Below are 11,574 nucleotides of genomic sequence, written 5' to 3'. Positions count from 1 at the left end.
TTGAAACCTTGTCAGCATTTCCTAGAACTAGGCTCTACAATGGAAACGATTGGCAAATCTCTGAAGGAAGCTCTCAAGTCTGCCCAGTGTGAGGATCGCCTCACTGTTGGTGTCTATGAAAGTGCCAAAATAATGAATGAGTAAGTATTTTATGTACTGAATTTGAACTTTATTTAGATTTTTTAAATATGTAGATTTACTCATTACGGAAGTCACTGTTATTGTATGATAATATTGACTAATTAATGTTTATTTAATTTTATTTTATCTCAACAGCGACCCAGACAGTGTGTCTTTCTGTGTCCTGGCAACCGATGAGGAGTGGGAGTGTAATATTGCTCTCCAGATCCACTTCACCCTCATCCAGTCTTACTGTTTTGACAACGACATCAGCATTGTCAGAGTGAATGACATGCAGCGCCTGGCCGAGATTGTTGGTGACAAGGCTGGCCAGCTTGAAGATGCCCACTGCTGTCTCATCACGGTATGTCCTAATTCAACTCAAACCTACTTTATTGAACTCTTTAATAAACCATTAATTGTGTCCATGTGACTAATGTTTCTTTCCCCTCTTGTTTGTCAACAGAACTCAGCTGATGGTTCTTGGGAGGACCCTGCTTTGGAGAAGCTTCACTTGTTCTGTGAGGAGAGCCACAGTCTGAACGACTGGGTTCCAGAGATCACCCTCCCGAAACGCTGATTTGGGACTTTACTCTTCTCTCTTGAGATGCTGTAAACCTTCAACCTATAAGGAAATACTCATCCTTTTACAGGATGACACTGTTTCTCATCCCTGGATACTCCTGAGGAGGATTCTGATCCAGGCATCGCGTGGCCGGCCCGAATGGGCCCCCGTGATTTCGTCGTCTCTAGTCCCGTCCATGCCAAGATGACTTCCATTCTTTATGTGAATGAGGTCAGGTATGCCACAAGAGCGACAAAACGGCCCTCATTCTTTGTGTGGATGAGGTTTGGAGAGAAAGGAGGAGCGAGTTCTGCATCCTGTGTTTCACAAGAGTGAACGTCGCACGTTGAAGCACGCGCAGTAGGAGAAGAAGCGGTGCCAAGAAGAAGCATTCTTAAAAACGGATTTTTTAAAAATGTCTTCTTGCTGAGCGGCAATAACAACCGTTACATTCAGCGATATACTTCCAACTTTCCGGAATTGTCTTAATTCTCTGAAGGTTTCACTTTAGATGATTTGAATATGACAAAAACTCAAAAAAGAAAGGAAACAAGAAATGTACTGTAATGCTCTGAAGGTTTTACTTTAGACATTCAATATGAGCATTTATTATCGAAAATGCTACAATGTTAAACTCCTGATTGCATTAAAAAAAAAAGATTTATTGTTCAATGAAATGTTTTACTGTTGAATTCCTGATTGTCAAACTAAGAAAGAAGATAAATGAAAGAATATATTTGTTATTTTCTAAAGGTTTCACTTTATAAATGACATATATGATGAAATGATCAATAAAATGTTGAGCGTAAATGTAATTTTGGATCTTGAATGTTCTCTCCATACTAAATCAACTCAGCTCCCAACAATAATTCTGAAATAACCGTTGGCACTTGCACAGTGTTTGGTGCTCTTACCCAACACTTGTACATCCCACGGGCCTGATGTACTGTGTTCTATCCTAATTGACCTATCATCACGGCCTGTTATATCCATGTTTACGCAGTGTCTTTGTTTACAAACTACTGCCCTTGCAGGTTCATATCTATTCTGACCACTGGAAGCATTTACCTGTGAGGTCTATCTTGGTATTTGTTTTTTTTTTTATTGCTATTTTATTAGGATCCCCATTAGCTGTTGCGAAAGCAGCAGCTACTCTTCCTGGGGTCACACACAAAACGTGAAACATGACATAATACAGAACAGTAATAGGCAAGAACAGAACGACATCAATTTAAAAAATATATACTACGACTACAAGACAGCGGATTGTAGTGTGTTTTTACAGCACCCCAAACCATTCTGTGATATTATGAAGGTTCAACTGAATTGACTCCCATATCTGCTAGCCCTAACAGACCTCTCTTCCACACATACCCACAACATACAGAGAATGAGCCGGTGCCTTATATCACACAGCAGTACAGGAGAACAATTGTTGTCTGTCACTAATCAGATGGCAAGTAACCAGATTGATTGATCAATAATACATTGATGATTAATTGTCACTTTATGTCCTCAGTTACTTAAGAGTTGAGATTTGGTTGAATGACGTAATTACTCCCTTGTATGGTAATTAGGCACACCTATACACATTGATCAAATGCCCCTATAGTGTTTATGACCATTGTGCACATCATGCACACCGACTTCCAATTGCATGTTGCAGCAGGATTAGGAGAGAGTTTTCTTTGGTTACTTTGAGTTTGCACCTGATTCTAACTTCTATTTTCAAGGTGTGTATTTATAGGTGTTGTTCACTGAGGACTGCCTCTAATCAGTCCTGTGGGTGCATATTGCATGTGGTAGCTTTAGAGGCAGTGGATGGAGGATAGTGGTGTTGTTAATGTCTCTTATGGCTGTTTAAGATCCACTCAGATCCAGGGTTCTACTTTTTTACTAGAGTGGTGGTGTGTGATAGAGGAACTACCTTTGGTTGTTATGTGGACCATTGATTTTGTGGCAATTATTTCACCTAAAGATGACATACACGTGTCACAGCCGAACAAAACAAAAAAGAAATGTATCCAGCTTTTCACTGTGCTCTTTTGCTCATGGAACACACAGTTTGTGAATAGCCGCCATTCATTGGAAATTCAGAACTTTCCGGGGCTTTTGTGCTTTTAGAAACAAACTCCAATGTCATTCTGGGCCAGTATGCTTCATGTCATTCTTAAGCATTGTGCCTGTATGTACTATTCAACAGCTGCCCCAGCCCTCATGCCCGAACTCTGACACTCTATCTCTGAATACCCCCCTCTCCATCTCCTCCCCCCTCAGTAGCAGTCCTATCTGACCTCCAGATCTGCGGCCCTGCACTGAGCTGCCAAACGCTTCCATAAAATCAGCCCCCAAGAATGGTTTGTTTAATTAGTGGCCCAGTGCAGCGTGTATGGCGGGGTGCAGCCGGGGATATTGTTCCCCGTCAGACAGCAAGCGCCTGCAGACCCAACCAACCCCCCTAAATCTACAACCAACCCCCCTAAATCTACCCGGCAACTGTCCCACAAACACTGACTCCCCCTGCTGCCCCACGTAATGAGACAGAGGAGAGGAAGAGGAACAGAGGAAGAGGAGGAGGAGGAGAAAGAGGAGAGCACTGTGCCTGGCACAAGCCCCCCCACAGTAATTGGAGTAGTAGGACTCTTTATTCACTTATCTGCACGAACAGAGAGATTGAAGCCTAATGCAATGTTAGTAGTAATACCCCCATGAGGTTCATGCACTGATATGAAAGCATGTGCTCTGCAGCTGTGCATCCCAAAAGGGCTGGTGCTCTCTCGATCGCTCTATCTCTGCACTTCACAGCTGCTCTGATATGTGCAGTGTCTAATGTGCAAAGGTGGGCAGCAGAGGCTGCTTTAATTGCCCTGTGTCACAATATTTCATTATCTGTACCCCCTCAAACAACCCCGGTTGCCCCCGTCTCAACCCGTTTTATAAAGGCTCTGTTCCAGCCACATGGCTCTTCTCAAGTGTCTTTTCAACACTTAATGCCCCCCTCCCTCTGCACAATGAGCTGACGACGCCCCAGGAGCAGCAGCAGCAGCAGATGGTGCTGAGGGAAAAGGATGTGATGGGGGGTCAGATTGGGCTTCTGTTCTAGGCCGCCCTGTTGCCCAGGCTACAGCCATCGGAATCCTCCATTACCACTAGTCTGCAGGAAGTCTGTGTTTCTATTTGGTTCTATTTTTAGGGGACAGTCAATCAAGTGAGTCGATTGGTATGATTAAATGGTCAGTGAATGGCCACCTTTTTACTTGATCATCTTAATCCCATAAACTGCAGCTATCTCATTGCACATGATTACAGTGGTGTAAAGTACTTATGTAAAAATACTTTGATGTACTACTTAAGTAATTTTGGGGGGTATCTGTACTTTACTATTTATATTTTTTGACAACTTTTACTTTTACTCCACTACATTCCTAAAGAAAACAATGTACTTTTTACTTCTTACATTTTCCCAGACACCCAAATGTTCTCGTTACATTTTGAATGCTTAGCAGGACAGGAAAATTGTCTAATTCACACTTATCAAGAGAACATCCCTGGTGATCCCTACTGTCTCTGATCTGGCGGACTGACTAAACACAAATGCTTTGTTTGTAAATTATGTCGGTGCCCATGGTGTAAAAACCTATATTTTTTAATTGTGCTGTCTGGTTTGCTTAATTTAAGGAATTTTAAATGATTTATACTTTTACTTTTGATACTTAAGTATATTTTAGCGATTACATGTACTTTTGTATATTTAAGTATATTTAAAACTAAATTCTTTTAGACTTTTACTCAAGTATTATTTTACTGGAGTCATTTACTTTTAAGGTATCTTTACTTTTACTCAAGTATGACAATTGGGTTCTATTTCCACCACTGCATTGTTGGGCATTGCTTCTGCTCGCCATATGCATTTATAGCATCCCAACAAAGTGTAAACATTGCATCCTCTTGTCAAGTTGTTTTATCTGGATTGAACTATGTGGGTAAAGCTTTTCATAGAATCTAAAGTTGTGCTTGGGAAGTGTCAAAGGAATAATTGTCACATTCTGACCTTAGTTCCTTTGTTTTGTCTTTGTTTTTGTATGGTCAGGGCGTGAGTTGGGGTGGGCAGTCTATGTTTGTTTTTCTATGTTGGTTTTTGTGTTCGGCCTAGTATGGTTCTCAATCAGAGGCAGGTGTCGTTAGTTGTCTCTGATTGAGAATTATACTTAGGTAGCCTTTTTCCACCTCGGTTTTGTGGGTGTTGACTTTCTGTCTTTGTGTCACGTGTGTATGTCAGCAGACAGGACTGTTTCGGTCGTTCATTCATTTTATTATTTTTTTTAGTGATTCAGTGTTCAGTGCTTTCTTTAATTAAAATTATGAACACTTGCTGCGCTTTGGTCCTCCTCTCTTTCTCCCGAAGACGATCGTTACAATAATGTTGTTTCTGAAGTGTTACCTTAGGAATCAATGTGTTATTGCTGCTATGGTGGTGGTTCGGATGAAACTAACCATGGGGCAAAAACTGGTCGAGTCAACATTGTTTCCACATAATTTCAATCAAAAGAATCCATTGGATTTGCAAAAGAATCCATTGGATTTGCAAAAAAAAATCAAAGGGCATTTCGTCTTTCTTTCACCCAACTTTGAACTAAAATCCAATGACATGGTGACATTTTTTGTTGAGTCCACATTGAATTCACGTTAGTTTCAAACTCAAATGTAAATCAAAGCTAGATGTTGAACTGACGTCTGTGCCCAGTGGGTAGTTGTGTCTGGAGGGATGTAAGGCTCAGCTGGCTGTGTCTGTAGTGATATGTTGTCCTCTAGTCTGTTGGTTATGCTAATATCACTTATTACCATGAACCTGCTGCTGGGGTCAGAGGACCAGAGGTCAGGACCCTTACCAATAAACGTGTGCACACATACACTCACACACGCACACATTTCCACTCCTTCTCAGCTGCTCATATGCAAATCACCAGTGGATGGCTTTAGTTAGTATCCTGTTTGAATTCATAATTCATCTGATAACTAATTATCATATGTTTCACAACATAAAGATATGGTAATTCCTCTGATTATGTAAATAATAAAGGTCAGCTCCATGACTGCATCACTATCATTTCATCAAATCGTTACAATTTGCTCTTCAGTTCCATCCTTGCGTGCCTGTACTTGAAATTCTTCCTTGTTTACTCTACCACTATCTCCCACACAGAGCAGCTACAATCAGGTGTGGTGATGTTTTTTAGCTTTGTCATGTCTAGTGCTGTAACCATGGAGCTCAGTTGCTGACTACGGTTGCAAAGCTACCGGTAACTACTCATGCAGATCCAGGATTCCTTTCAGCCAGGGTTTGTTTGCGTTTCACTAATGCTTCATAGCACAGATAAGGGTACTAAATGCTCCAGGATCTGGATCATAGGAGAATATGTGAAAGAACCCCAATTAATAAAAAAAAACATTGACAACAAATCCTTATTTACATAGCAAAATAAATAAAAGTGTGTAAAATAAATGTAACGCTGAAACCCTCATATTAAACACCAATGGTATTCACTAAATCAATGGTTATATTTAGGATGTTTTACAGCTTTTTATTTTAGTATTATTATTTCATATACAGTATTTGACATGTGATAAGACCAGAAAGGGGGCAAGAGATAATTACAGACACCTGTGATAATCTGAAGTACCCCAAAGAGCCACAAGAAGTATTTTGATAGATTACATAAAATCCTTTAAAGACACAAAAATTCTGGTAGGTTACTGGTTGGCAGGTAGCCTAGTTGGGTCTATAATCAAAAGGTTGCTAGATCAAATCCCTGAGCTGACAAGGAAAACAATCTGTTGCTTACCCCTGAACAAGGCAGGGGTAAATATGAATTTGTTCTTAACTGACTTGCCTAGTTAAATAAAGGTAAAATAAAAACTTGTGAACTGAAAAGTTGCCACTAGAATGCCCTCCCTTTGCAACCCTAGTGCTGACGCACGTCAACTTTTACCAAAACACGGCTCAACCAGACGACGCTGAGGCAGATCTCCCCCCACACACATACACATCTCTCTCCTCAGCTCTATATCATTGTTGTGTGTGCGTGTGTGTGTGTGTGGGGGGGGGCTATGGAGGCTGTGCTCGCTAGCAGTGCTCTGAGTGCTGCCAACAGGCTGAGCCAGGGCCCCGAGGGGCCTACGAGGGCCCCATGGAGGGGAGGCGCTGGTCTAGGCACTGATCAGATGGCTAATGTGGTTGTGTGGTCATGTGGAGCCCCCCCCCCATGTGGAGCCCCCCCCCCCACACACACACAACTCTTACACCCCTGTCAAAGGGTGGGGTGTGTAGTGTAGGAGGGGCACAACACAAAGGTTCACTGAGACCCCCCTTTTGTTTCGGCCCTGAAAGAGTGGTGAGGTCCAGGAGCAGCTGCCGCGGCTGCAGAGGACATTTGAGACGGTCCTTTTCACAAACACAAAGTCTGGACCAGAGAGTGTGCAGGGTGGAGGGGTGCAGGGGAGGAGGGGGGATAGAGTAGAGGGCGGGTGGGGCATTTGTGTACAAAACGAAAGGCACACTTTGACAGGACAATGTGGGCTCTCCTTTGAAAGGAGAGAGCAGAGGGATGGGTGGAGCTGCTACTATGGGTTGGGTTGGAAGAGAAAGAGCTCATAAAGTTCACAGGCATTAACGCGAGCCCATCAGTCACAGCACAAAGGAGTCCCAGAGGGCAGCCATATGGGCGAAGGAATCTCATCTTTTCAGGGATCACTATCACCAGCCTAGTAGAGGCAGGCCTTTACTAAGCAACAGCAGCTCAGTCCTGGCTCTGCACTCATTGCACTCCCCAATCATAACAAAGATCACTGCTTCTGATTGGATGTGGATGGAGTGTTTCTATGCTCTTAGTGAAGCTTCTCTTCAATAAGTTGAGTGTAGCTATGATAGGGCATTTATTGTTTTAATGGTCCTCCTTTTGAATTAGTTGAAGTGAGCTTGTAGTCTCTTAAAAGGTAATGGAAGTAGTTGTAGTTTTTCCTATTTAGCCATTTTAAAGTTGCATACCCCATGCAGATCTATCCAGTAGTTCATATTAGCTCTATTGTGATACAATAGATACTGTTAGCTGTACCTCAGTTTGTGACATTGATTTGAATCTTTAGATTGTAGTGTCTCCATTTCACTATTAGGAACACATTGAGGAATGGCTTATCTGTTTCCTGAGTTTATAACGTTTTCTTTTCAGTATACTGCCCGAACAAACTCAATAATATGCAGGTGGATGTTGAAACCTCTGTTCTATTTGCACAATAAACTGGCCACATATTTATCTATTTAACTAGATGAGTCAGTTAAGAACAAATTCTTATTTATAATGATGGCCTAAGAACAGTGGGTTAACTGCCTTGTTCAGGGGTAGAATGACAGATTTTTTACCTTGTCAGCTCGGGCAACCTTTCAGTTACTGGCCCAACACTCTAACCACTAGGGTACCTACCACCCCATACTGTGAGATCCGACTGAGAAAACACACCACAATTCAGATGATTGTTCACCTCCCTTGCTGATTATATCTGAGATGTGTGAGAGTCCACTTTGCTGCTTCCCTCTGGTGTTGAATCAGAGAACTGTCTGCTTCAACTGACTATGGGGCAACAGTGTCACCTATTGGCCAAAAATAACACAGACACTATAATTACATTACTGCTCAGCGAAACCCCTATAATTGTACTGCATTTACACAGCTTTGGTTTGTTTTACAGAACATTGCCGCCCAAATAAAAGCTAAGCATTTTAAGCCATTCCATTAGAAATGATTGATTTTAGCACCAGTTATCCATGCATACTGTGTATACCAGATGTTGTTGAGTGGGGGTAATTTTAATGTGACCATGAGCTCATGAGCTCAGAGATGTAAGGAGAAGAAGAGTCTCATTTCAATAAGTCGTCAGTAATATCAGACTGGCTTAAGGTACATTAGACAGGAAATGGCAGACCCGGAATCTTCCCGTGTCAAATGAATCACCATCGGTGTGGAAGAAGACTGGATGGATTTTCCACACTGCTGTTTACAGAGACAAGACTACAGGCCTGTGGTTGTAGCTCTGAGAGACCTGCTGAGACATCATGAGGTTGCCATCTATATTACAGTCTGCTGAAGACAGAGGGTAAACCTCGCAGCAGAGTCGCTTGGCTGGATGAAAACTGGCGATGAGTTTAGGAGAAGATGGACGAATTTGAATATTGATGAGAGCTATACCTGGGCAAATATATTTATACAGATTAGTTCAAGGCAGAGGATACAGTTGAAGTCGGAAGTTTACATACACCTTAGCCAAATACATGTAAACTCAGTTTTTCACAATTCCTGACATTTAATCCTAGTAAATATTCCCTGTCTTAGGTCAGTTAGGATCACCACTTAATTTTAAGAATGTGAAATGTCAGAATAATAGTAGAGAGAATGATTTATTTAAGCTTTAATTTCTTTCATCACATTCCCAGTGGGTCAGATGTTTACATACACTCAATTCGTATTTGGTAGCATTTGTCTTTAAATTTGGGTCAAACATTTTAGGTAGCCTTCCACAAGCGTCCCACAATAAGTTGGGTGAATTTTGGCCCATTCCTCATGACAGTGGATGTAACTGAGTCAGGTTTGTAGGCCTCCTTGCTCACACACGCTTTTTCCGTTCTGCCCACAGATTTTCTATAGGATTGAGGTCAGGGCTTTGTGATGGCCACTCCAATACCTTGACTTTGTTGTCCTTAAGCCATGTGGCCACAACTTTGGAAGTATGCTTGGGAACATTGTCCATTTGGAAGATCAATTTGCGACCAAGCTTAAACTTCCTGACTGATGTCTTGAGATGTTGCTTCAATATATATACACATCATTTTCTTTCCTCATGAAGCCATCTATTTTGTGAAGTGCACCAGTCCCTCCTGCAGCAGAACACCCCCACAACATGATGCGGCCACCCCCGTGCTTCACGGTCGGGATGATGTTCTTCAGCTTGCAAGCTTCCCCCTTTTTCCTCCAAACATAACGATGGTCATTATGACCAAACAGCTCTATTTTTGTTTCATCAGACCAGAGGACATTTCTACAAAAAGTAACATTTTTGTCCCCGTGTGCAGTTGCAAACCGTAGTCTGGCTTTTTTATGACGGTTTCAGAGCAGTGGCTTCGGCCTTTCAGGTTATGTCAATATAGGACTGGATATAGATACTTTTGGACCTGTTTCTATCGGCATCTTCACAAGGTCCTTTGCTGTTGTTCTGGGATCGATTTGCACTTTTCACACCGAAGTACGTTCATTTCTAGGAAACAGAACACGTTTCCTTCCTGAGCAGTATGACAGCTGCATGGTCCCATGGTGTTTATACTTGCTTGCTATTGTTTTACAGATGAACGTGGTACCTTCAGGTGTTTGGAAATTGCTGCCAAGGATGAACCAGACTTGTGGAGGTCTACAAAAAATGTTCTGAGGTCTTGGCTGATTTCTCTTTTGATTTTCCCATGATGTCAAGAAAAGAGGCACTGAGTTTGAAGGTAGGCCTTGAAATACATCCACAGGTACACCTCCAATTGACTCAAAGCATGTCAATTAGCCTATCAGAAGCTTCTAAAGCCATGACATCATTTTCTGGAATTTTCCAAGCAGTTTAAAGGCACGGTCAACTTAGTGTATGTTAACATCTGACCCACTGGAATTGTGATACAGTGAATTATAAATTAAATAATATGTCTTGTAAACAATTGTTGGAAAAATGACTTGTGTCATGCACAAAGTAGATGTCCTAACCGACTTGCCAAATCTATAGTTTGTTGACAAGACATTTTTGGAGTGGTTGAAAAACTAGTTTTAATGACTCCAACTAAAGTGTATGTAAACCTCCGACTTCAACTGTATATGTGATTGATGTGTTTGATGGCTTAATCCCACAAATGACTAGAAGTCAATTTTAACTCTTCACCTGTGCCACATATAAATGGACAGACTCTGCCTAACATGAAAGCCTCAAATGTGGTTGACTAACTTTCCTATTATTTATCTGTCAACAATTCGTCTGAAGTGAGTCCAAGAGGGTATCTCCTTGGAAATGTATGTGTATGCGTGCAGCTAAGACACACATGAAAGCATGTTACGTCAATGTGCGTGTCATTACAATCATGCTTTTAGCATGTTTTTGGGCTGTTCAAGGCATTCCAATGCTCTGACTACGATGCTACAGAAAAGAGAGAACATCAGTAATTCATCACATTCATCATCACTGCACTAGGAGGAGAAGACAACCCAAGGTTGCTCTTAGGGGTGTTTCGGTGTCTGAACTGGTGACCGCTGGATGCATTTATTTCATGCTGGGCTTATATCCACCCCAGTTCCCATGCCAACACAAGGCTCAGTAGCAGCCCCCTCCTCCCTCACAGTCTCTCCGCTCAGCAGATAGATCCAATGGAAGTCATTTCAGAGAGAATTAACACAGGAGGCTAATACTTCCACAGAGCAAATTGGATTTCTGCGCTCGGCTGCCTCCAGAGGATCACGGTATTACACCGGACCAAAGTCTCTCCCTTCCAGGTCTGAAAACGATGTGAATGGCACACATGGGACTGGAGCATGGCATTTCACCACAATTTGACACCTACTGTACTGATGGCCTCAGGCTGTACATATGGTTTACAAGATGTACGTGTAGACTGGCCAAACCAGCCATGTCAGCAAATCAGCAGTCCTAGTGTACAGTATTGTCATTCTGTCTTTATTTAGTGGGAACAGAAGCCTCTGGCCCTCATAACACTGTGTGTGTGTGTGTGTGTGTGTGTGTGTGTGTGTGTGTGTGTGTGTGTGTGTGTGTGTGTGTGTGTGTGTGTGTGTGTGTGTGTGTGTGTGTGTGTGTGTGTG

At 42.1% G+C, this 11,574-nt stretch overlaps 1 protein-coding gene across 1 annotated transcript; it reads left to right on the top strand.

Annotated features, from left to right (window-relative positions):
- Positions 1-1,398, top strand: LOC118385341 (growth arrest and DNA damage-inducible protein GADD45 gamma-like). The gene is made up of 3 exons (XM_035772403.2): positions 1-140; positions 277-484; positions 587-1,398. The coding sequence occupies exons 1-3, from the start codon at positions 40-42 to the stop codon at positions 698-700; spliced, it is 423 nt and encodes a 140-aa protein (XP_035628296.1). The 5' UTR covers positions 1-39; the 3' UTR covers positions 701-1,398.
- The last annotated feature ends 10,176 nt before the right edge of the window (positions 1,399-11,574 follow it).

Source organism: Oncorhynchus keta, chromosome 6 (genome assembly GCF_023373465.1).
Source record: "Oncorhynchus keta strain PuntledgeMale-10-30-2019 chromosome 6, Oket_V2, whole genome shotgun sequence".
Taxonomy (NCBI): Eukaryota; Metazoa; Chordata; class Actinopteri; order Salmoniformes; family Salmonidae; genus Oncorhynchus; species Oncorhynchus keta.
The sequence above is the reverse complement of the archived record's forward strand: the minus strand, read 5'-3'. Positions and strand labels throughout refer to the sequence as shown.